Raw genomic sequence first — 26,870 nt, forward strand, 5'->3', positions numbered from 1 at the left:
CATGCAACTGTAGCTACTTTTATTCAGCTGTACATTTATAGCCTGCGTATATTTCAAAAACGACAATTAGGATAGCAATTGACAACAATACAATCTAGAAACTAAATAATAAGGGCCAGAAATACCACTACTAAGTCCAGACTCCAGAACATGTTATAACCTCCAGCAATCAACAATATATAAACGAATAAGAATACTATTCTAAAATATAGCAGACTGCGGCGTACATAACCGCCCCCACCCAGCAAATAAACTGTCCACTAAAACTACAAGATTTTGTTCCATCTGTACAACCTCAAACCTCTTGTCCTAATACTACAGAACAAGCTATTTGTTTATAATATCAAATATTTCACATAAGAAAGCCTAATATTGGTGCAAAGCACATTATAGTAAACTTAATATCCTAATCCGGAGAGGAGATGGTGACCACTATGTATTGACCTAGACCCATGCAAATTCACCAACCATTTCAGCCAGCTGCTCACGTACAATTGCAAAGGAAGACAATAAACACTAGCTCTCCTTGACTGCATTGTCACTCAACAATATGAAATATATACAAAATTTCATAAACTAATAAGAAAGAAGATATAATAGTCTCACAAGACCAGAAAAGGTAATAATAACATTATGTAGACCCTGCATTGCCGACAATGCCCTCTAACAAGGGTGCACTATTGCACGCAAGAGCATTGCCCTTTTTGAGAGAGAGAGAGAGAGAGAGAGCACCCTTCATCTTAAATTTTCTAAATAAACTCTTCTTCCTCAAAAAGCAAGACATCCATACATTTCAAGGCTAAGTGGACCCACTTAACTGAAGCTAGTGGGTAATTTTTTTGAGACCTGCATTACCTTGTCACCACACCATTGTGTAAGCATATGCCCTAAAGGGCAATGCTAACAAAGGTCGCACAAGTCCCAACATCATGAGATAGGTCTAATTTAAAGGTGCTGTATGTCTTTTACAAAAATCATGTCAAATCTTTTGTCCTAACACTGCAGAACAAGCTAGCTGTCCATAGTATTTAATGTTATACATAAGAAAGCCTAATGTTGCAGCAAAGTACATAGTAAGCTTAATATGCTATTCCAGAGAGGAGACAGTGAGACCACCATGTGCTGACCTAGACCCAATGCAAGTTCACCAACCCTTCAGCCAGCTGTCCAAGTAAAACAGCCAAAGATGACAATGAACACTAGCTCTCCTTGACTGCACTGTTACTCCATAATGTTACACAACAATGCGAAAGGTATATTAAATGTCATAAACTGATGAGGAAAAAGATGTACTTGTCTCACAAGACCAGAAAGAGTCATTATATCATTAGGCAAAATAAAGGGATATAGAGATGTCAAAATCCACTCCGGGAATGCCGATAATGAATGTTAACAAAGGTCATACAACTCCTGACATTATGAAATAAGCCTATTTGAAAGGTACTGTAAGCCTTCAGGAAAAATCACATAGCCTAATATATATACATTATAAGATGGGTCTACTTGAAAGGTACTGAAAAAGTCTTCAGGGAAAATCACATAGCCTAAGACATATACATTCAGTCAAGTAAACACCTAATAATGATGAGACGTGTCTGATTTACGGGTTCTAAAAGGAGCTAGACGTTTTAAGAGGATCCACAAGCTGAGGCCTACATAATGTATTTGAGCACCCCCAGAAACAAAAACATGGATATACAGGAACACCTTTCACATTATAGAAAACAATTAAGCAGGATAATAGCCAGACAAATGAATACTGTGAGAGCTTAACATGGTGGGAAACTATAGCTCTATCATTTTCTACTCAAATGTATCAATAGGTCTACTAAAAATGACACACCTGATGCATAACCAGCTTGGCAACATGAGTGGTGCTAAAGTAGTGCACAAACATAATCTCTTGCCACTTTCAAAAAAGGTCAGTTATTTGTGAGGCAATCTTGTCTAGCTGGCCATCATACAAGGGACTCCTTATACCTCTCCAAAGAACAACTCCACTTCACTAAAGAACTTTACAACAAGCTTCATGAAACACCTGATGTCTTCCATGGTATTGTTCTCACATTCCCACACAGTCTCCAAAAATATCCGCTTGTAAGATACTACGGAAGTCTTTCTGAGATGTCCGCAAGTGATTTCAAGTTACACTTTATAAGAGCTTCCACAAAAAACCTGGTGTCTTCCTTGGTGTTGCCTTCTGGTACATCCACCACATATGACTCAACTACAAGTGTTCCTTCCTTTCCATCAATAACTTCTGGATGAAGTGTGACAATAGATCGGTAATTCTGGAGCCACACAAAGCCAAGAATCAACTCCCCTTTCATTGTTAAGTTTCAACCAAAATGAGACTGGTATAAGCTAAATCACGTAAAAGATACGAGCATTTAATATTCAGAGTTTGTTCACTAAACATTTCGGTGCATACACAACTTACTCTCAGGCGATGATCACCACCAAGAACTCGGTATGCAAAAATGTGTCGTTCATCATCCAGTGTTTCCAGCATCTCAGTGCTGGTTGTTGCAGGTAGGCCTGAAATAACACACACCTCTCTGATACTACCTTCTTGAATCTCTCCATGAGTCACACAGCTTTGCACAAAAGGCTTGTATCTCTGAGGCTCATCAAAACGGCGAACGATGGACCAAACCTAATAAAACAGAACCAGAGCAATCTCAATTTCAAGAACACAACTAACATATCACAAAAGTGGATATCTATGATGCCAAGGTGACGTCTCTTCTAAACAGGCACGAGCATACCGTATGATATATGTTTCTATGGCTTGCAAAGAGGAAGTAAGAACGATTTCTGAACGGCATTTGGATCAATTAATGCGCATCTGTACATATCAAAAGGTCGGCTACGTACGTCCACGTTTTCAGAAATTGACACAACAAGGAACGGTATGCAATGCGAAATTCAAGTTCTATGGTACGTTTCAAGCAAAATCGAGACAAAATGGTGGAAGCCTTTAAGCTGCGCATTGAAAGAAAGCAGGTACGAGAGCTCTTGGCTAAGCTAGAACTTTACCACAGAGATAGGAGCTCGAATCCTTTTGGTAAGAACGGAGCTGGTCTGATGTTCGAGCGTCTCATGCGTGTGGTGCTGCGAGACGTAGTCGGACTCAAGCGAGCCTGAGTTCGGCGGGTTCATGATCACACATGCTCTAGGCACCTCCACCTATTAGCAAATACACAGAGAAAGAAAAGAATCAAGGGGCAGCCTTGAGCGGCACAGAAGCCGATGCTAGAGGCCTGAAGGAGAGCAGTGAAGACAAAGGAAACGAAGCCCGGAGAAGAAGGACGACGGGGGAAAAGGATGGAGACGAACGCTTAACGGATGCCATTGCCAGCTCTTTTTATGCGTCGGGAAAGGTGAAAAGGCTATGCAAGAAAGCCTTCTTCTTGGGAAGGAGGGAAGATTAGAAAGGGGGAGGCTAGCTAGTAGCTAGGGCGTGATCGCCAGGGATGGGAAATTGGAATCGAAGAGAGGAGGGTCGACCATAGACGGATTCGAGCTGCCATACGGGCCCAGGGGTGCAACACAGGAGACCTTGATCACAACAAACAATAACTGCTCTCTTCTCTCCCTCTACTGCGTGCGTTTTTTACGAAGCTTCAAGAGCCGTCCTTCGCCAGAAAACTTTGGGACCCGCTTTGCATTATTGTCTCGCTTTGCTTGTACCATCGGCTCTAGAGCCTAGATTATCGTGTCAGCATCAAAAGTAGATCCAGAACCAGTTGTTATTATTATTAGTTTAATGTGAGAAGATGAGATGCACACTTCAGTCCTGGTCTGTCAATTACATGGAACACTTCGTCCTGATCTCTTGATTACATGGAGACCAGTCGAGACCATGTGCCATTTCCAAATTTCATAAAGTTTGTGGTCATAAATGGCCAATTTTTCACAAGTATATCCTTTCCAATAGACTTGCCCTTCTTTGTATATTAAACTTCTACCCGAGTCTCATGAGACGAACAAGCAAAGTTTGTAGTTATGAAGGCTCATTTATAGCTGTTGTTGGGGTAAGCCCAACTTGTGGCAAGGCTTGCATAAATTGGCTAGACCGGGAGGTCCCTAACACCTTAAGGTTTTGGGGTCTAGATGGCTAGACAAGATTGTGTAACCTTGCAGTTAAGCACACATGCACTGGAACACTACTGGGATGGGTGACCTCCCGGGAAGTTGTTGCCCCGCGATCCTAGAAGTGGTATCAGATGGTTGAAAGTCCAACCTCTAAGTCCATGGAAAGGGCCATGTTGAAGGTGACTTCACCCTCTGAGCCATAGCAGAGGCCAGGTTGAAGCTCTCAACCTCTGAGCTAATTGGACCATGTTGGTACTAAGGAGGACAGGTGAGTCCCCAAGTTTGGCTTAAGGGGCTGGTTGTTGAGGTAAGCCCAACTTGTGGCAAAGGCTTGCATAAATTGGCTAGACTGGAGGTCCCTAACACCTTGAGGTTTTGGGGTCTAGATGGCTAGACTAGTTTATGTAACCTTGCAGTTAAGCACACCTGCATTGGAACACTACTGGGATGGGTGACCTCCCGAGAAGTTGTTGCTCTGCTATCCTACAAGTTGATACCATGTAAGAAAATGAGAGAGAGATGGACACAAGCTAAGGCCATAAGGATAGCAGACATGCTCCCTATTCAACACATTTTTATCAACGCAGTGAAGTCAACTGTGTACAACACACTCATACATACAAAGATCAAGAAACCTAGATCTAACCATGGTTAAGTCAGTATGACTTAACCTTGTTCAACTAAGGTAGAACATTGACAAAAGACTATGAGCTTGACTCTCAACACTCCCCCTCAAGCTCAACTCCAAGTAGCTCTTTGAAATGCACAAACTTATCTTTACCCAATGACTTGGTAAAGATATCTACAACTTGGTCTTCTATCCTCACATGGACCAAATCAATGTCACCTGCAATCACTTTTTCTCTAATAAAGTGATAGTGTACCTCACTGTGCTTAGTCCTAGCATGATAGACAGGATTACTAGCTAGGAGCACACTACTCATGTTGTCACAATAGAGTGTGACAGGGTGACTTCCTGCATGCCCAAATCATCAAGAAGCTTCATGAGCCATGTTGCCTCACATGCAGCTAGTGCAGCACCTCTATACTTTGCCTCAGTACTAGAGAGTGCAACTGTAGGTTGCTTCTTACAGCTCTAGCTGACCATAGTAACCAAGGGAAAATGCATATCCACTAGTAGATCTCCTGTCATAGGCACTTCCTGCCCAGCTAGCATTTGTATATCCTATAAGGTCCAAAGGCTTACCATGCTCATAGAATAGACCATAATCTGATGTAGCTTTCACATATCTCGAGATCCTCCTCACTGCATCCAAGTGAGGCTTCATAGGCTTCTACATGAATTGGCTAATCAGTCCAACTGAATAACTAAGATCCGGTCTAGTAATGGTAAGGTAAATCAGGCTACCCACCATTTGTCTATACATAGTGACATTCTCAATCTCATGTCCAACATCTGCAAGTAGCTTAACATTTTCCTCCAATGGAGTGCTCAAAGACTTGCAATCCAACATACCATACTTGGTTAAAATATCTTGTGCATACTGCTTCTGCAACAGCCAAGTACCATGAGGTGTAGAGACCTCAATCCCAAGGAAATACTTCAGTTCACCCAAATCTTTGACCTGAAATTCAGCATGTAACATTTCCTTGAACTCTCCAATTCCCATGACATCATCACCTATAATGATCAAGTCATCCACATAACCAGCCCTCGTTTTCTTTGTGAATAGGCTATGATCAGCCTTGCCCATAGTGAAACCAAGTTTCTGTAAGCATGCACTTATCTTAGTATTCCAAGCTCTAGGTGCTTGCTTCAACCAATATAATGCTTTCTTCAATCTACACACACGTGTAGGAAATCTGGATGTACATAGCCCTCGGGCTGATCCATGTATACTCCCTCAACCAAATCACCATTGAGAAAAGCATTCTTCACATCCATCTGATACATACTCCATCCTCTAGATGTTGCCAATGCAATCACTGTTCTCACGGTTGCCATTTTAGCAACAGGGCTAAATGTCTCCTCATAATCAAGACCATATTGTTGTGCATACCCTTTTGCCACAAGTCTTGCCTTGTATCTTTCAAATATGCCATATGATTTGCACTTCACTTTGTATACCCATTTGCAACCAATAGCCATTTTGCCTTCAGGCAAATCAACCAAATCCCAAGTGTCATTTTCAGCCAATGTTGAATATTCCTCATCCATTGCCTTACACCAATGATCATCCAAAATAGCTTCAGAAAACTTTGTGGGTTCCTTGAAGCTAGTGACTTTTGCCATATATGCATAGTGCCTCATTGTATAACCACTGTATGACTCTTTCCGATCTCCTCAACTAAGGTGCAGTATGAAAATCTCCTCTCTTATGAGATGGTACGTATCTATGTCTCACACCAGGAGTCACAACTAATGGAATACCAAACTCACTATCCAGGCTGTCAATGCTAGGTGAATCATAACCACAAGTGAGTGGCTATATAACATCATCAAGTTTTCCTTTGCCTTTATCCACATTTCTCCCCCTCACTGACATACCTGTGTCAGTGGACGAAGATGTTGAAGTCCTCAATATACCTGTCCAAGGACTAATAGATGTAGTAGTATCCTAAGAAGGCCTAGAAATTTCTGCACTCTTATTTGTACTTGCATGTACATAAGTCTCATGACAAGTATCATCATCATTCATCAAGATCGTCTTCTTCTCATGCCATGATTTTAGCTCATTAAATACTACATCTCTTGAGGCCAATGTCTCATGAGTAGAAGGATTGTAGCATTTGTACGCTTTCCTATCGTGTGCATACCCAATAAAGATGACCTTTGGATCAAGCTTCTTCCTCTTTTCATCTAGAACGTGTACATATGCCAAGCATCCAAAAACCTTAAGATGGCTAATGTCCGGCTTTATCCCATAAAGCCTCTCATGAGGAGTCACCTCGTGTATCCCTGTTGTTGGTGTACGATTCATGACATGCATAGCAGTCATTACAGCCTCTACCCAATATGCATTTGGTAGGCTCTTCTCATTCAACATGGCTCTAGCTAATTCCACAATCACCCTGTTTTTCATTTCCGCCACACCATTTTTTTGTGGTGTGTACCTGCATGTCAATTACTTTTTTATCCCATGGGCTACCAAGAAGTGATCAAAGTCTTTAGAAACATATTCTCCACCACTATCAGATCTCAAGCATGAGATGTAGCAAGCCAATTCTTTCTCCACATGTCTCTTGAAGTCCAAAAAAGCATCCATGGCATCACTCTTATGCTTCAGCACATACAACCATGTATACCTACTATAGTCATCTATGAATGACACGTAGTAACGTGATCCCCCAAGAGATGCATTCTATGAGGGTCCCCATACATCAAAATGTATAAGCTGTAATGGTCTAGTGGTAGTGCTTACATGCCTCATAAATGGAAGCCTTGATTGCTTCCCAAATTGGCACGATGGACATACATGTCCCAATTCCACATACTTGAAGTTAGGGAGTCCAATTACAACTTGCTTATGATGCATATTCTTCAGGTTTTGAACATTTACATGACCAATCCTTTTATGCCATATCTCAATGTCCCTTATTGTAGCATTGTCATGTGAGTACATAGCAACATCCAATGCTGAAATTTTTGTATCCAATGTAAACATCCTGCCATTTCTTTTGCCTTTAGCAATGAGTTTGCATCCTTGACCATACTTTTCAATGTAGCATCCATCTTTATTGAATCTAACTTGTAGATTCTGTTCAACCATTTGTTCCACAGAAAGCAAGTTTTTGGTTAGGGAGAGTACATATAACACATCATAGAGACTCTTTTTCTTGTCACCATGCATCATCAAGGGAACAATACCTATATGCATAATGTCATGTTGTGTATCATCCCCTGTGCAAACATGTCCATGAGCACCTTGTACCAATGTGTCAAACCACTCTCCATGAGGAGTCATGTGGTTAGATGTCCCTAAGTCTATATACCATACATCATCTGCTTTGCCTTGTGTAGGCAACCCTTTCTTCACTTGTTGCATAGTAAACAACCTGTCATCCTCCTGCATACTACTAGAAGAAGCATAATTACCATGTTGGCTCCCTCTTGCTCTTTGATCATCTGCTTCTTGTAGCAATCCTTAACTACATGCCCGTATTTGCCACAATAATGACAATCCTTATTTGCATTTGATTGTTGTCCATGACTCATTTGAGGCTGCTGCCAAGTACCTCTTCCTGTAGCTAAAAAACCCTCTCTTCCACAAGCATTTGAGGCACATCTATTTGCATGAGGCTGCCTATTTTTCCATCCAGTACTTTGCTGTCCACAGGCTACATATGCATTTCCAGCACCTCTTAAGTTTGATCTTCCTCTTCCACCTCTACCCCTTTGATTTGAGTAGAAGACACTATCCCTGTTGTTTTTAGACCCATTGGAACTTGTATTGAGTCCAAGTTTCACTTCTTCACGCAAAAGAACTGCCACAAGTTCATCAAAGTCAGGATGCTCCTAACGTACTGATATGAAAGTGTCAAACTGCTTATACTCCTCTCCAAGTCCATGGAGGGTAGTGGCTACCAAATCATCATCCTCAACTTCAACTCCAATTGAGCCTAGTTGTTTTGCAATGGTTCTAATCTCACTGACATAGTCTTCAATAGACCTTCCATTCCTGGATATGTGGCTCAATTTTTGCTTTAGTTGTGTTTTTCTCGCATGAGTGATATGCCCATAATTCTTCATCAATAAGTCCCAAGCAGCTTTTGGGGAAGTACAATTTGGAATTTGCATAGCTTTTGTGTCTGACACACATAAGGACAGCCAATGCAAGACCTTGCTAGCCTTTTCCAACCATGTCCTATGTGCCTTTAATTGATCCTGTATTGGAGGTCTATACCCTCTGGTAGCTTGGGCTCATCTTCAAGACCTGTAACTAGGTCCCAATAGCCTCTTCCAATTAAGAAATTAGACATCCTGAATTTCCATAGAACAAAATTGTTGTAGTCCAGCTTCTCACCAACTATCTGAGTGATAGTGTCCTTCTCTCCTGTGTTTGCCATTCCAAAGTTTCAGCTTTACAAAATAAGTTTGAATGTAGAGAATCAATCTCCCAAAATTCCAGCAGGCATGGTACTCCAATGACCTATAGTGCAACCACTTTTTACTGAAAAAATTACAGCAATGACCACTATTGCATTCTCGGCCAGTACATGTGCTTATGTTCCCATTCAATTGCAATTACAATGCATCAAGCTTCTCAAGCTGAACAACCTTTACAATCTGGGCCATGCTACCAGATGGAAACGCATAAATAGAGACATATATAGGAAGCTTCCCAATCGGATGGGGATACTTAGAGAAGATTATGTATATGATGACAGAGGTTATCTTCAATGAACCCAATACGTGCCGAGGCACATTCGAGCTGAACAAGGGGTGCCCAATCAAAGTCTAGTGTGCCACGGGAGATCAATTTATACTCCAAGACAAAGAATTCGCCATAGTGGATATTGCTGCAAATACAAGTTTTTGAAAATGTGACAGAGAAAACGCAAGAGGAATGCACCTTTAAGGGAGGATAGGTGTCCTATTGTGTGTCGTCCGCATCATGGCTATTGGTGATAAACCTCTCTAATCAAAAGAACCAGCTTTTTTATGTACACATGAGTCTCCCAAGCCTCTAAATTACTCATGAGGGAGTGGTAGCTGCAGCAACAGATACAGAAACATTGGCTTTAGCAAGGGCAGCTGCACAAGAAGCTAGAGAGGCTGCAGCTGTCACAAACTCAAGTATCTAGGACAGCACGAGTACTAATTTTCCTTCAGAAATTGATCTTGTAAGGATAGAAAGATTGAGGCTTAAAGAGATGGAGACAAATCTTTTCGAAGATCCTGAAACAAGGTCTTCTGTTGATGATTGTATGGTTACATCACACAATCAGTCAAACCTTTTTGATGATGATGTGGCTTCATCAAGTGATCAGTCAAGCATACTGAAGGAATCAAATGTTGCAGATAGTGTGAAAGAAGGCAATGTGACAGTGTGTGTAAGCAAGGTGTAGAATGTTATGGCCAAATCAAAGCGATGAGGGTGAGAGATCAGCAAGGAGAGAGAGAGAGAGAGAGACAGAGAGAGAGAGAGAGAGAGAGAGAGAGAGAGGTGCAATGATGGCTCAACAAGCCTTATCATTAAAGACCAGCTTAGGCGGCTTAGCTTCTACATATCCATGCCTCCTCAAGCACAGTTAGCTCTCGCCCCTTTCTGTGCACAAGCTAGCTCTGTGGTCGAGGAATAGAAAGGCTATTCGTTTGACATCCGGTGCCCGAGCTTCTCAAAGTTCAGCCCCTGGTCCACGCTCTTATACCATGTAAGAAAATGAGAGAGAGATGGACACAGGTTGAGGCCATAAGGGTAGCATACATGCTCCCTATTCAACCCATTTTTATCAACACAGTTAAGTCAACTGTGTACAACACACTCATACATACAAAGATCAAGAAACCTAGATCTAACCATGGTTAAGTCAGTATGACTTAACCTTGTTCAATTAAGGTAGAACACTGACAAAAGACTGTGAACTTGAGTCTCAACAATAGAAAGTGTATCATTTCCAATAGACTTGCCCTTCTTGATAGATTAAAAGCTTCACAGTGGACAAAGACATCTTTTAATCTGTTTGTTTAGAATTAAAGAAGTTTATGTCCTCGTATTTGCTCTGTATTCTCTACTCATTGCTCAAATTTTGTTTGCTACACTGTATAACTTTTGCATGGTATCAAAGCCGAGGGGGTTCTAAGTAGTGAAGAGTATGTAACAGACAAGGGCTACAACTGCAAAGAGAAGCAATGTCGTCTAGCTCATTAGATACCAGTGCTATGATACTGACATTTCAAACATTGAAGATTCATCCACCAACCTTCAATGAAGGCGAGTTAGATGGTACAACTACACTTTGTGAAAGTTTAAAATTACAACTATCCTTAATTCTTATGAGCTACTGGAGATGGTATTGGGGATTAACCTAGAACTACAACCTACCCTTGACCCATCAAATTTACATATTACAATTCCTCCAAATACAAATCTTCTACAAGCTTGGAAAAAAAGGAACTTTATGTGCCTTAGTTATAAGCTATCCTAATAGTGTTTTGACATTAGAGATTTGGAACGTATATAGAAGTTAGTAGAAGCCCAAAACCAAACAAGAATTCAAAACTTGGAGAATCAACTAGCAATAGAGAAGTTTGCTACATGAGAGACAAGTAAAGCCTTCATTACTCAAATCAAGAATCTACGTGACTAGATGGTTGGTGCTGGGATACAAAAGACTAGTGATTAAAGAGCTAGCTTGAAGGTATTATCGGATTTTTGTACCAAAGTTTAATGAATTGTCCTAAACACTCAAGTGAGACCCTGAGCTTTGATGTTTGAGAAATTTATGCACTATCAATGGAGGAGGTGTTATGGCTTAAGGCATGAGAAGGTAGTAACAATGGAGACATTGCATTCTCCACTAATGCAAAAGGCAAAGTTACTTCTTATACCAATGGTGACAAAAAGAATAAGAATGCTAAGAAAAACTTTTAAGGAGAGTACTTCTACCTGCAAGAAGAAAGGACATGCAATTGTAGATTGTCGTGTAAAGAAGGTAGGTGAAAAGAATGGCACCCTGAAAACTAAAAGGAAGGAGATAGCCAATATGGTTAAAGTAGAGTTGAAGTTATTCGTGGTAACCATTGAGGAAGTGTGTTTCTCGATGCAGGAAGTATTTAACACTGACTCATGTGTATTGGATAGTAGCACTTTCCGTCACATAATCAACAAGAAAGGTATATATCATTCTATATAGCCTCTACACGAATCCATCATTGTGATGGTTGGGAACGATACAAGATGCCCTACTGAGGGCATGTATACTATTTGTGAAAAGATGCGGGATCTAGAGCATGGCACTGGCTATGGTGGATCAAAGAGGAAGATTAAGCTCATGATGACATAGATAAGACTTGACATGTTACACAATTGAATTAGGTTCCAAGATTGAGACTTGGACTCATAAATACAATCTTGTGTATAAGATTGACAATGACCAAGACACTAACTGAAATGGAAAAGCATCATGATATTGCATTCATCATATATTGAAGTGGTAGTCAAGTACAATGATTTATAGTTGTCGGATGGGTAACAATTTCCCTTTCTGTGCATATGGGATTTAGTATGCATGCATGTCCTAAGCCCAGAACTGCCTCATACAAAGAGGCCACAGTGGGTGTGATTGTAAACCTCAACGCCCCTCCTCAATCACAACTATAAAGTATAAAGTGTGTAGAGGCTTTAGTGAGAGCAACACCTGCAAAGTGTGGGCACACCATAAACATGGCAAAACACCAGAGGCTATCGTAGAAAAAGCTAAGTGTGGGTACCACAAACATGGTGGTCATCTAGAGGCTATAATAGGGGCCTCACAAAGTGTACAGAGACTATAGTACAACGCTACATGAGGAGTTTACAAGCTTATGTCAGAAGCATTAGGGCTAGGCATTACAAGGCTAAAAAGTCTAGTAAAAATTGGGTCAATGACCGTCAGGCCCTTGCAATTTTCAGCATCTCTTTTGACATAGATATTTAATTCATTGCAGGTCTTCTTATCGATGTAGTCCAACTTGCTCTTTTTGATCTTGTACTTGTTCTTCATTTTGCTCTTTTGATCCTCTTCTTCTAGGTTCTCCTAGTCTTCTTCTTTATTGACTTTGCTTACAACAGTTGCATTAGCCTTTATGTCCATGTCCCCCTCAAGCAAAGGTATCATCTTTGAGGTAGCAGAAATGTCTTCAAAATCTTCTAATAGATTCATTGATAGCTCTTTAGAACAAGGAAATCTATCCATCCCTGCAGGTAGAACAAACAAGTCTTCCATATAGTGTTGATAAGCAACATGAGCCATGCTACTCTTCATGAAGTGTATCCACATAGAAATCTTCTTACTTGTCATTGACATGACCAGAAATTAGTACCCACAAACTGAGAATAATCAACAATGAGTTGATCTTTGTATGTATCAAAAGACACAAGCAATGGCAATGTAGCATCAAAAGATACTAGTTTGAAATTTGATGTTTGTTGCTTGAGTTTGACTTGATGATCTTCAAAAAATCTTCACAACTTCCCTTTCTTGCTGATTTGAGTGGTGAATCTTGTTGGGTTTTTAGTGTGACAATAGATCATAGTGACTGTGAGTTTCTTGGACTGAGAGGAATAAAGAATTGAAAACAATTATGAGCTTTTGGTGCTTGTGGCTATGGAGGACTAGGTCTTTTGACAGACATGCGACTAATTTTTTATTTATAGCAGCTCGGAGAGGAGATAATTTGGTAAGATATTTGAGCTGGAGAAGGCTTGAACGGTGGTCTTTAAAAGCCCTAAGGTCGCAGAGAGTACTGCGTCGCGTAGAGGGAGATCTAATTGTACGAACAGAACAGACACGGTTCTGAACAATGACCACGAATTTTGGCAATGTTGAGCTTTGGAGTGGCCAATGTCAAGGTGTTATGTGATAGGAAGCTTTGCTCTGAGCAAAGGCACAACTCTCTAGAAGGAAGCTTCCAAAGAAATGACCTCTATGATGAGATATGAAAGCTCCAAGTACAATAGGTCCTGTCTAGCTATGGCAGTCACAAGCTTGACTGAAGATGAAGTTGAAAAAATGAAGTCCTGAGCTGGTGGGCAAAGATGATCAGAGGTGAGAAGAGACTGGAGAGGCATTGCCATGCTCAGCTGAGCTCTGATACCATGTGAAAAGACACAAGATCTAGATCATGGTAGTGGCTATGGTGGATTGAAGAGGAAGATTAAGATCATGATGACATAGACAATACTTGACCTGTTGCACAAGTGAATTAGGTTCCAAGATTGAGACTTGAACTCATAAACACAATCTTGTGTATAAGCCTGACAATGACCAAGACACTAACTGAAATGGGAAAGCATCATGATATTGCATTCATCATATATTGAAGTGGTAGTCAAATACAATGCTTTATAGTTGTTGGACAAGTAGCAGTTTTCCTTTATGTGCATATGGGATTCAGTCTGCCTGCATGTCCTAAGCCCAGAACTACCTCATACAAAGAGGCCACAATGGGTGTGATTGTAAATCTCAACACTATTTTCTTTGTTGCTGCAAATGTTTAACTCAAAAAGCTTTCAAATGTAATGTGTATTCCAGATATTAAGATAAATCTATTATCAATTACTTCCATAATTGTTCTTGGTCATGAAGTGAGGTTCACCACCCAAGACAAGTGTAGAAAATCAAAATAGCGTTATGGAAGAGTTTTTGGAAAAGGAGAAAGAAATAACAAACAATATGAGCTAATTGCTCTTATAGCCACCATTGATGTGCGCACAAATAAGCTTTTGCATGAAAGATTTGGTTACATTGAATTTGCATTGTTAAAGGAGATATATATGCAAGTAACAAAGAAAGGTATTTCCACAAGAAAAAAAGAATAGAGTGAAGGCTCCTCTAGAGTGGGTGCATGCTAACTTGTGTAATAAAATGTCTACACAAGCATTGGGGGATCATCTTATTTTATGTTGATCGTCTATAACTACAGTAAAAAGATGTGGATATATTTCCTTTGTGTGATAAGGCTCAAGCTTTTAGTAAGTTTAAATAATGGCTAAAACTTGTTGAAAATGAAACATGGCAAAGTTTGAAGAAGTTTAGAACAAATGGCGATGGTGAGTTCAACTCAAAGGAGTTTGAAGACTTTTGCAATAGCAAAGGGATTAAGTGTCAACTGATGATGCTCAATAGAATAATGTTGTGGAACGTCAAATCGCATAATTATGCAAATGACAAGGTGCATGCTTTAGGGCAAGGAATTATCTAACCAATTAGGGTCCGTAGTTGTTAATACTACAATCTGCATTCTCAATCGAAGTTATAAGGACTCTCAATGGAAAAAATCCTCACAAGGCCTATACTGGTAAAAAACTATCTATCTCACACTTTATAACTTTTAGATGTGACTATTGTGCACATGTCCAAAGGATAAGAGGAACAAGTTAAAACAAAAAAGCACTAAATGTAACTTCTTAGGTTATAGTGATGAGCAACATGCTTATAAGTTGTATGACTAAGAGGCAAAAAATATCATAGCAAACTGTGATGTGGTGTTTAAGGAGCCACATACAGTGGAGGAAGAGAATGTAAGCTTTTCTAGTTTATTATCCAATAAAGAAATAGTCCACTATGAACCTATCCCAAGAGCTATCCGTACCCTCAAGGAGGAGGGAGTATCATCTTCAAATGATGAGAAGAAAGATCACCATCCCTGTAATCACACTACCAAAAAAGCCATTGTTGCAATGGGTGAAGAAGCTTATGATCACATTAATCCTATACCTACAACTATTGAGGAAAAGCTACATGGATGAAGAAAGTCTCAAAAAATAGAGGAGCAAAGTCAATATAGCCTTGATGGTTGAAAGCCAGCAAACTTAGAAGAAGCACTTTCCAATCCAACATGGAGAGCAGCTATGCAAGCTAAGTATGACAATATAATGAAGAATGAGCCAGTGGATCAACCAAAAAAGAGGAAGATTATTAGTACCAAGTAGGTATGGCAGGTAAAGTACAAAGTTCCACCTTAGAAAAGTACAATGCCATATTAGTTGCACAAGGATTTTCACTAATTGAAGGATTTAATTTGCAAGAATTAATCACTTCAATTGCCAAAATGACCACTATTCGCATAGTACTTGCAATGGGAAAAAAGAGATCTAATTGTGGCAATATATTTGGGCCTCCTTAGATTTCAAGAGAAGCAACAAAACTATGAGAGTTTAGTTGTGAAGTCATTTAGATTTAAATTGTTCTAGATAGATTCACTCCACCTTCGATGTTACTAAAACTAATCTTCTTCATTGTTAGGTTAATCATAAAGTTCAATTTGGTCAAACTCAAGTCTAGGAAGGATTTCATTACCACCAATTCTATATGGTTCGATATGAGCTGATGCTTGAAAAAGAGAGTTCCCTTTAGATTCCCTTGAGGCTTTGGAAAGCAACCCTTACATCTAGATTAAATGTCTTCCTATGGTGAGTTTTGATGTAAAAGGTTTGAGTTAGAAGTACAAGAACTTTGCTCCTATATGTAAGATACTCAAATATGTCTTTGCATTAAAAAAAAAAAGTGTATCTTTCTCAGAAGAGAGATATGGTGGGTGAATCTAATCACAACTAATGTTTTTTACACAAAAAATTAACCTATTATCTATAGCATGTCAATGCCAATAGACCCTAAAATTGGAGTTATGTTGTGCACATATAGGGGTAAAAGAGTTCAAAAGTTCTAGTGTTGATCTATTGCACATAAGGAGTAGGGACAACTTGGCCATTGTGTTACTTACATGTTACTACCTTAATGGTTGGATTTCAAATTTTAGGTAGTTTTGGAAAAGAGAAAAATCTATTGCAAATTTAGCACTAGTGAAGGCCTTTAGTCTCACCACAAAGAACCTTTTGACATAGCAATGGAACATTTTAGCTTTCCTATTAACCATACCTTCTTCCATAACTCTACAGAGATGTAGTTTCTATGGAGGGCCAAAAAATAAACTACATGTTGGCCAATAATGAGTGCTAATTTTCTTCCATCTTTCATAGCCGATGACATGTGCATAGAAGTTCCATCAATAGTTATTCTTTGACCAATCTTAATAAGGCCTACTACAACCCAGGTGCATGTCTCATCGTGCTTCTAAAAAAATGGCAACATCTAGATGCTAGAAGCTTTATTTTAGTTCTTCACCTTGAGTGACTGGGAGATTGTATTGTGACAACCTAAGATTCACTAGGTTCTTCCCAACCATTTTGACTTCTTGCACTCTCAATAGATGTGTTTTCTTCTCTCTTGTAGAAAAGGAAACTCGAGGTGATCTATATATGTTTCCTCAATCTATCTTTAGTTTCCAGCTTATTGACTACAATGCTCCATAAAAAGACATTGAATTTATGAGCAAGAGTTTCATTTCATGCATTCTTTTGGTCCCTTCTTCCATGTTCAAGATGTGGCTCTTAGTTTTGCAATAGCCCATGAGCTCCTAGTCTTTTGTGTCCATTTTATATCTCTAGCCTCAAGGTCATTTCTACCTTTGATATTGGTCATTCAACTTACAAAGACTATTTGAACATTTCAAGGTAACTTGATCATTAGAAAATGAAGTAGGCCACCCACCTCTTTTCTTATTGAATACAAGAATGGGCCATTCCTTCTCACTGAGTGATAAACCATGTCTAGTAGTGAAAGTGCTCTAAAAACTTGAGACAAACACTATCCTAAGCATCTTGCCATTTGCCCAAAGTCTTCCAAGTGATTGAATTGCAAAGCTTGGGGTTGACTTTATTAGTGTAAAGCCACCAATGTAAGAATTAAAAAACCACATAGATAGAGCTATTGAAAGGTTTTCTCTTCTTTCATGCAACCCTCTCCAAAAAAACTTTTTAAACAAATTATTCCCTACATCCACCAACTAATGCACTACATGTGTGCATTTCACTTTAATCTTTTTAGCAAATAGTGCATCAAACCAGATAGCCCCATTGCACACAAACTTATGTATAATTGATAGACCAAAACCATAATGGCCACCCGAGCTTGAGAGGAAACCATGTTTCAATATGTCCATGCAAAGTATCTGCCTCTTAGACAAAAGGTTCTTCAAACCAACACCTCCATTATCTTTATCAACCACCAACTTATCTTAATAGATTGTTTTCCATATCTCTTTTTACCAAAATATTGAATGGATTGGTTCAACAAACTTCCCATCTTGCTCCAAGTGGACTTCAAGGAGAGAAGTATTATTCCATTAAAGACCATACTAGGAGAAAGAATCTATTTTTTGGCCACTAGCTTCCCTAGCAATCCTAAATGACATCCCATCCACTTATCAATTTTGACTTTAAACATATAGGAAAACTCATTAAAAGAACCAATTTAAGTCACACAAGCCAAGGGAAGCACCAACATATGTAAAATAAAAAAAATTTAAAGCTCCTCCTTGTCAATGTTGCCTAGGGTGCAAAGAGTATTTTATCCCTCATTCTAGCTTTTCATCAATGAACATCTTTGCACTTGGATGCAACATGGATCTTATTTCTCTTACTATCATGATTCTTGTGGACACATAGTCCCTTTAGGATACTCATGGATTGCAGCGAGACATGTCCAAACATGGCAATAAGTTGTAATAGGAGGCATGCTTAGAATAATAGAGGTAAATCAAAGCTAAATTTTCAAATCTAAAGTGAACTATACAAAGAGATGCAAAGATAAAAGACAAGAGGTATCTTTGTAATCCTCACAAATCGCAACAAATTGGGTCTTTTTGGAATCAAATATGAAAACAATTTCAATTCATGAGTCTTTTCATTGTTCAATCTCATGAAATGAGAGTTCTAAATTGTATTGTCTCGAAACCATTGTGACTAAATAAGCATAATAACTCTATCATAGAGTTCTAAATTACTTGTCTCACAAACATTATGATTAAATAAGCATAACAACTTTGTCATATTGATATGCTAGATGGATTATATGAGTGGTGAAAAGAGAAACACATGTCCTTTTTCAAGGCGCATACTTGTAGATTGTCTACAAGAGGTGTGTAATACATAGTTGTTGTAGTAAGATGCTACTTTCATGTGAACCTAACAACAACTCAACAAATGATTCATGGGTTCTCATAGCTTTGACAACAATAACTATGTGCTAGCTTGGTCTCCACCTTTAAAGAAAGAAAGGATTTGAATAATGTGTGATAAGAAGTCAAAAGACTCAAAAGTTTATGTCTTTTTCATGGAGGTAAAGAATTTTCAATCATCTATGTATGAAAAGAAATTGAGCCGTGGGGTCCTAAATTTAATAGAAAGTGAATGATCACTTATAAACAATGAGAATTGTGAAAAAATCATACTTAGTACTACATAAGTCTCTATGACATAGAATCCAATTACACTACCAAATATCTAAGGAATTCAATGCCCACATTTATATCAAAATAAAAGTGAGTTGAAGTTTGGTGTTGACAGTTGAGTCACATATTCTTTATTTGTGGCATAAATTGCTATCTACAAGAACTATGGTGCTTCATCCACACAAACATGATGATGGGGAGTCCATCCAACTATAACTAGATCTACCTACTTTGCGAATTGCGTGCATAGACAAGCCAAATCTAAACAAACCAGTCTTTTATAGTGCTAAATGTGACAAATAATATCTTAATATTTGAGCTCATAGCAGACTTCACTCTCCACGAGCTATTAAAAATGACTCGGTGATGATCAAGGAGTTACATTGTGCTTTCTTTTAGCCATTTTGGTTCAATAATTTGTTTGAAGATTTGCATGGCATGATAAAGTTCAAAATCAACCCTACCATTTATAAGTCGATTCAAAGGACAAACAACAACCAAAATCACATGCTCAAGTTTTGGCCTAATAAAATATTTGGCACATAAGTAGCATGAGAACAATGGTAACATCAAGGTAAAAATGCAAATATCCATTTGCAATGCATTTTTCTTCCTTAAAGAAAGTGATTAGCGTGCTTTATAACTTCAAAGATACTATTTCCTTTCAATGGCATATTTTGTTTGAGAACAAAACAAAAGCATACAATTTTGCTTTTTGGCGTGCCCATTTGAGGATTTGCAGTCTTAAGTAAAGCGAGCATCTTGAAAACAAAAAACAGTACCTTGCTTTTGGCCCTATTAAATTAGGGACATGTTCAATGTTCACCTTCTAAGTGTTGCAAATGAAATCCACAAACTATCTATTTTTGCTAGCAAAACATAACAATATGCTACAATGTTCTTTCTTCTACCTCTATTTATTTATGTGTAGATTTCTATGGTGCAAAGTATACCATAAATAATGAATGGAGAGTATACTACAACAAAGTGAGATTAACACTAGTCTTGTAGGAAAAAAGCCAAAATTGTGGTTATTTGTATACCTTGTTGACATATTCATTTCTTTAAATATATCCTCTAATGCAGTTTCTTTTAGGGATTTGTACTCAACACAAAATAAGATTTGAAAATGTATTGAGAAGCTTTTGGTTTCATAAGTCTATTTTTTGAGAGGCATCATTAGGAGTGTTTTAAAAAAGATAGTTCAATTTTAGACTCCACTATGTAGCTTTTTCAAGGGACCTTTGAGCACACCAAGTCTGTTGCATAAACAAAAGCCAAGGATTTGCTCATTTATGATCCTTCAAAAATAAGAAGCAAAAAGTAAAATGTGAGCAAAGAAAATGAGAAAAGGTAGTTCAAAAAGTAGAATGGAAAAGAATAAAAATATTTATAAAGTAATAAAAAATCCATGCAAAATCAACATGTAAGTGGAAAAATTACACTTTGAAAACATTAAATGAGAAAAGAGCCAAATAAGAAGACAATTTAAGATCTCTACTTGTAAGAGCATTCAATTGTAAAGCCTTACATTGCTACATCATTATAATTCTATTTAATAGTTTGTAAAATAATTTACAAATTCAAGAAAATTTACATAAAAAGAGAGCCCACAAATGTTAACAATATAAATATTCACCTTACAACCAACCAAATCACCATGTATCATTTGGCTGCTAATATATGCTTGTGCTAAATGGCTTTTGCTCATTTCGAGGCAAGTTGTGCCGATGTCCTACCTCTTTGGTAGGACCAAAATCACTTTGATACGTAGGAGACACATCTATATAAGGATCATTATATTGTAGGAAAACTATGGATAGTGTCAAACTCTAGAAATTATGAGTGTAGTGATAGAATAATATCACTTTTGTGGCTTTCTATGTAATGTCACTTTTTAAAATCCTCATGATGTGTGAAACAAGGTCACCCAATTTCCAAATGAAGTTTTTCATCTAAAGTTGACCAATCTCATAACTTTTCAATATTGCATGTTAAAGTTATTATTAAAAAAATGAAATTCGATCAAATCCTATTTTCATCGCTATAGTCTCTAGTTTTGTGGCTCATTGATAAGACTAATGTTAATGGAGAGAGATTCAAGTACTTTTTACACTTTAAGACTCACTTTGGCTTTTGTTGCAACTTGTCTGATTTATTCTTTGCTAATGGTTTTGTAGGAATAAATGCAACATTTCTAGTAAACTTATATCTAAACTAACACTTCACTTGCTTAAGCAAACTTTACATGAATTAAATGCACTCGTTATTTGCAAATTATGGCATAGATGCTTTCAAAAGTTGAAAACACAAATTAAAATATGAGAAGTGAAAAACCTTTTCCATCTAGACTTGCTATAAGGCAATTGCCCTTTTAATAAATCAAGGTGATATAATATGCATAAACATGCTAGTTGTGTTACAATTATCACATAGTTATTGTGATTCACACGATGCTAAAGCGTAGACGATATTCAACTTGCACGCATTAGATAATGATAACTTGGTAGTGACACTTTTTTTCTCATTGTAACTAACTATCCCAATCATTCCTTCTTTCTTTGGTTTTACCTTCAAAGTTCTCTAGTTGTCAAGTAAAGTGATGTTACTCAACAAGAGTGCAAAGTAGGATTAATCTTTAACCCAAGAAGGCATTGCTTCACGTAATGAATGAGCATTTTGAAGGCTATGTTATTCCATGAGCACATTTAATGATGTAGAATATCTCAAAAATTTTGGATAGTGCTAGGTCATGGTCAAGGTATGACATAAAAATGATAAGTTTAGGTTGATTGGATCATGTGTGTGTGTGTGTGTGTGTGTGTGTGTGTGTGTGTGTGTGTGTGTGTGTGTGTGTGTGTGTGTGTGTGTGTGTGTGTGTGTGTGTGTGTGTGTGTGTGTGTGTGTGTGTGTGTGTGTGTGTGTGTGTGTGTGTGTGTGTGTGTGTGTGTGTGTGTGTGTGTGTGTGTGTGTGTGTGTGTGTGTGTGTGTGTGTGTGTGTGTGTGTGTGTGTGTGTGTGTGTGTGTGTGTGTGTGTGTGTGTGTGTGTGTGTGTGTGTGTGTGTGTGTGTGTGTGTGTGTGTGTGTGTGTGTGTGTGTGTGTGTGTGTGTGTGACAAAGCAAGATAATGAGATTGTTTTACAATTTCTCCTAGAACACCTAAAGAATGACAAAATTCCCCAATAAAAATGTGTACTATTATGTTATGTGTCTTTATCTATCTATGAGTAGTTGTATGTAAATAAGCTACTAAACTCATGCCATATACAAAAGAGTGGATATTGATGTTTTGAGAATTTACTTGAATGAGTTTCTTTGCCAACGAAAGATATGAGATTAGATTCTAAGTTTGGTTTTCAGGTATGTGCATGTGCTTTCTAGTTATTTGCAGAGAGATGAACTACATATCTCAATGTGGTCATATTTTTAGGGTCTAACTATGATCAAGACTAAATACTAAGCCAAATGTAATAATTTTGCATAGTAAGTTTATCAAAATTGCAAGAAAAGTGGTGGAAGATGTACATTCACTATTTAAATTTAATTAGTTGCAAAAAACTATTACATAAGTTCACACTATTGGTTGCCTTATCTTCATATTGTAGTTTGGTTTGCTTTTAATATACTAAAAACGCAACCCCCCCAACCCCAACAAAAATGGATACAAATGTATACTATTATGTATTATGCTAAGTGTATCTATCTATTTATGAGTAGCCACATATAAATTAGCTACGAAACTCATGTAGTAAACAAAAGAGTAGACAAATTATGATGCTCCTTTGGCTTTTTTAAATTATCAATTGCAAATTTAAGTTGTTTTTTTTGTAGAATTTGCTAACACAACTTGAATAAGTTTCTAAGCCAACAAAGGAATTATAAGATTAGATTCTAGGTTTGCTTTTCATGCATATGCATGTGCTTTCTAGTATTCTACTTTGCAAAGACTTGAATTGCATATCTTAATGTAGTGATGCTTTTAGGGTTTAATTAAAATCTAGCCCAATGATTCCTAGAGAGCAATTTTGCACAATAAACTTCATTGTAATTGTGAGAGAAGTTTTCAAAGATATATATTTACTATTTAACTTAATCGATTACAAAAAGCACTACAAAATTTGACAGCATTGCTTGCCTCATCTTCTTTTTGTAGTGTAGCTTAGTTTTAAATATGTCCCCTCTCCACACCCACAAAAACAAACCCCCTAAACCCCCACCCCCTTTGGTGGCCCCAACTAGGTCATTTTAAAAGGTCCATGAGATGCAAATGAAAAAATTATGCTTAGAACAACTCAAAACAAATGATATTCTTACTTTACTTTTACAATTTTCCAAGAAAAAAACATGTATATAATCTTATCATCGTGAAGCTTGTGTGCTATGATGTGATTAGAATGATTTTTCAAGAAAAAAACATGTATAGAATCTTAGCATTGTGAACTCTCATTTTCTATCCAAATATGATAAATTTTATTAAGCCATGGTCCATTTAGATTGGTTCACTATCTTTTTTTTTCCATGGAATATTCATTTTTTGCTTTTAAAATTCATAATGAAAGAATGATCCATGTTATCAACTCTAAGTTTTGTTGCAAGTGCTCAACCTTATGCCTAATTCCATTTGTTGCTTTCAAGATTGATAATGAAACAATTCTCCATAATATCAACATAGACTATCACTATGTGTTTCTATTATACAAGAATATCTAAGGTTTGTTGCAAATGCTCAACCTCATGGCCAATTAATCATTTCAAATTATATGAGACACTTGTATTTGTATTGTAAAGTTTTTGAAAGCATATTCTAAGCTATCAATGTGCAGTTGCTATATAATTTAGCATTTATTTGGGACTACCACTATTTTTTTTGTCAGAAGCGTTAAAATATATTTAAAAAGAGACTAAATTTTACAGTTGGTAGTGAAGAGGAGCTTCAACACAGGGAAGCTGCCTTATGCAACTAGCCTTAGATTACAACATGAATAAACTTAAATTACATTCAGATCCTCTTGGAATTCACAACTTTCTTCTTAAGATCTAGCATCATGGCAACAACTTCCTCTTCTGGTCCTCCAGGATAAGCTTCCTCATGGAGACTTTGCAGCTTCTCAGTATCCTTATCCACCTGCAATAGAAAATATGTCTTAAATCCATGAATAGGATCAATAGAAACATTTTCAAATACTTTTTTATTCCTGTAGATCCATATATTCCATAGAAAGAGACTTCTAATCCAATTCCAAACTACTAGAGATATGCCATATATTTCACCCAAGATTATCTCTTTCTAGGGGGATACCACTATTGACAAAATAATTAATAAAATGAAAAGAGAGTTGCATGATTGTTGTGGTGGGCTTTATTGCTAGAATGATGGCTAACCTTCAAACATTGCCCGACTTTCCATATTCAACTAAACAACTATATATAATCTAAAGTGCAATTATGAATTAAATTTCTCAATGTTGACCTAAGACTATAGATTTATCCACTTATCATTGGTTAAAATTGTTTACATGAGGTCTATTTACCTTGAATCATGAACTAATGATTCAATGATTATAGTCCAATACTTAGCTAAATTGTTCTGTGAGATTGTTTTGTATCTGTAACGATATGATGATGCAAGTGGAGAAGCACCTTGTAAGATAAGTACCCACATTAGGCAAAAGTTATACACGACACTGCATGATTTGCATCTACCAATGTGTGTGCACAATTCCAATGCAAATTGATAGCATTAAACTCAAGGAAGGCCAATATGACTAAAAGATTTAGTACAATCATGGGTTTTTGGCTTGGTTTCTTGAATTTCAAGTGGATATTACATGGACACCTTTTGAGTGTGAGATAATGTTTCTAAAACCTTTAAGCTTAAACATGTTGATTGAGTCTAACGTACTTTGGTTTGCTTCTAAAGTTGTTTCATAGCATTGTTGGAGCTTGCTTTCCAAGTCTCAAGACCATGGTGAATACACATGGCCACCTAGCCATCAAACAACCTCAGTTCTTTTGAACTAAGATAGGCATCATCATCATCAAGACGAGTTTTTGATGCTTGAGTGTTAGGTGCAAAAAGAAGGCCCACTTGTCCTTCTCTAGCATAAAATTTCTTCTACTATAGTTTAGCTACATGATTTCAACTCACAACATGAACATCAAGTCAGACCCAACTCTCTTATCACCTTTTGATGTCATTTGAAATGAATACTTTTATTCACTTATGGCCGTCCCCTTTTTAAAGGGATTCCCCACACTTCTACCCTATTGTGAAAATAGGCCTAACAATAAAAGTTCTAAACTTTCATCAGTCACATATAGAATCCATACTCTTGTGTTGTCCTTGGTCCCACCAATTCGTAGCTAATAAAAAACTTCAACCAAATTGGACAATCACAACAATGACTATATGGCCAAAATTTTTATTGCTTAATCAATAGGAGACCATGATAAAGGATTGCAAGTAAAGATCTTTAGCTTTCTATATATCTCATTATGTGGCCATGCACTCAAAACTATGTTGGTGTACTCCATCTATTTTTTCATAGCCATCAATACAAATCATGTGCTTATGAAACTTACTTTATAAAATGTTGCAATTAAAACCTTGTGTTAGAAATTCTCGAGTAAGGTTGAAAAAAGACATAGAGTATTTATTGTTGTTTTGCATTTGTCAAAGTAAAGATACTTCTAATTCCTAAATTTCCACCAATTAGCTAGTTATTGGAGAATGGCAAGGAGAGCCCATACATTGAGCATGCACTACTTCGAGAAATAGATGTGACAAATATACAAAGTTGGATTTTGAAGCTTTTATCATGTCTCAAAACGTCTTCTTAAATAGTTTCTTATCCAAAAACTAGGCCATAGTTCAAGAACTTTGCAAGCCTTGCTTTCTTACCTAGTACAACAACAAATCTTTGGCTTTAAACATAGTTCACTTTGAAATGACCAAAGACAACTTTCTTGAGTAGGATAACTCACATTTCAATGCAAAGAACATGTACTATTGAACATTCAAATCAAACCAAAAGTGGTATTATAGCTCATTTAACAAATTTGACCTTACAAAATAGCATATGCACATAGTTTCTTTGCATACAATGTTCTATTAGTTGCCATGTACATTTGATTCTCATTTGGATGCCTTTCATCTTTATGTTTGTCTTTTCTAACTTTGGGGAGTTATAAGATTCCATTTACACATATTTGTGTTTTTTCCAAGAGATATTTGAAATCCTTCACAAATAAAGAAGAACACCTTTGGGTAGAAGTACTTGAGTGTAATCAACACATTCAAATATTATGATAACCACACATCTACAGTCATGGTCAAGCACATAAACTGATGATGTTGTCATCCAAAAACTAGTGTTTATACTAACTGTATACATAAAGTATAGATGGCCAGTGGAGGAGTTGAAGTTGATATTCATAAGTGATTCTTACCCCTTTTACAACATGAAGTCCTTGTAGGTCAAACCAATGAAATAAAGTTTTAAGGTTGCGAATAATGTACGCTTAAATCATGTACACTAGAATAATAGCTGTATAAGTGATATCTTTATTTTCTAATACATTATTTATTTGGGAGGATGAGAATAACAAATAGTGTTTTGTGTCTCAATAATCATTTAGGCCATGGAATGATCTCATTCTTAAAGCAATGACATCTGCACTAGTTGGCTAAAGCTCACAATCAAATTTACCCAACCATTAGGCTAATAAGAAGCAACTTATTCTTGATTTTGTATTTTATTCTTTGAGTTGAAACAAAAAATATATACATTAGATATAAGCTTGGTTAGTGCTTAGG

General features: G+C 37.3%; 1 protein-coding gene across 4 annotated transcripts; it reads right to left on the reverse strand.

Annotated features, from left to right (window-relative positions):
* Window positions 1–710: 710 nt before the first annotated feature.
* LOC148038516 (abscisic acid receptor PYL10-like) lies at window positions 711–3,602 on the reverse strand. Of its 4 annotated transcripts, none has more exons than XR_015689701.1 (4): window positions 3,040–3,596; window positions 2,441–2,656; window positions 1,844–2,291; window positions 711–1,163 (listed from the first exon to the last, which is right to left on the reverse strand). XR_015689701.1 is itself a non-coding variant. In XM_087672923.1 (4 exons), the coding sequence occupies exons 2-4, from the start codon at window positions 2,826–2,828 to the stop codon at window positions 2,106–2,108; spliced, it is 462 nt and encodes a 153-aa protein (XP_087529049.1). In that variant the 5' UTR covers window positions 2,829–2,848; window positions 3,040–3,602; the 3' UTR covers window positions 711–2,105. The 4 variants fall into 4 exon arrangements, 3 of the variants coding, with proteins under 3 accessions (XP_087529049.1, XP_087529043.1, XP_087529034.1); XM_087672923.1 differs by adding an exon at window positions 2,769–2,848 and having other exon boundaries at window positions 711–2,291; window positions 3,040–3,602; XM_087672917.1 differs by having other exon boundaries at window positions 711–2,291; window positions 3,040–3,189; window positions 3,340–3,597.
* Between the last annotated feature and the right edge of the window lie 23,268 nt (window positions 3,603–26,870).

Source organism: Lygodium microphyllum, chromosome 3, assembly GCF_053477565.2.
Source record: "Lygodium microphyllum isolate KBCC chromosome 3, Lygodium_microphyllum_v1.1.10, whole genome shotgun sequence".
In the NCBI taxonomy this organism is placed as follows: Eukaryota; Viridiplantae; Streptophyta; class Polypodiopsida; order Schizaeales; family Lygodiaceae; genus Lygodium; species Lygodium microphyllum.

Excerpts from the sequence above, each read along its gene's own strand:
- LOC148038516 (XM_087672917.1), bottom strand. The coding sequence starts at position 3,162 with ATGAACCCGCCGAACTCAGGCTCGCTTGAGTCCGACTACGTCTCGCAG. Across the intron at positions 2,657-3,039 it reads TTCGAGCTCCTATCTCTGTG|GTTTGGTCCATCGTTCGCCG; the intron begins GTAAAGTTCTAG and ends CTGTTTTATTAG. Across the intron at positions 2,292-2,440 it reads GTGGTGATCATCGCCTGAGA|AATTACCGATCTATTGTCAC; the intron begins GTAAGTTGTGTA and ends GTGTGGCTCCAG.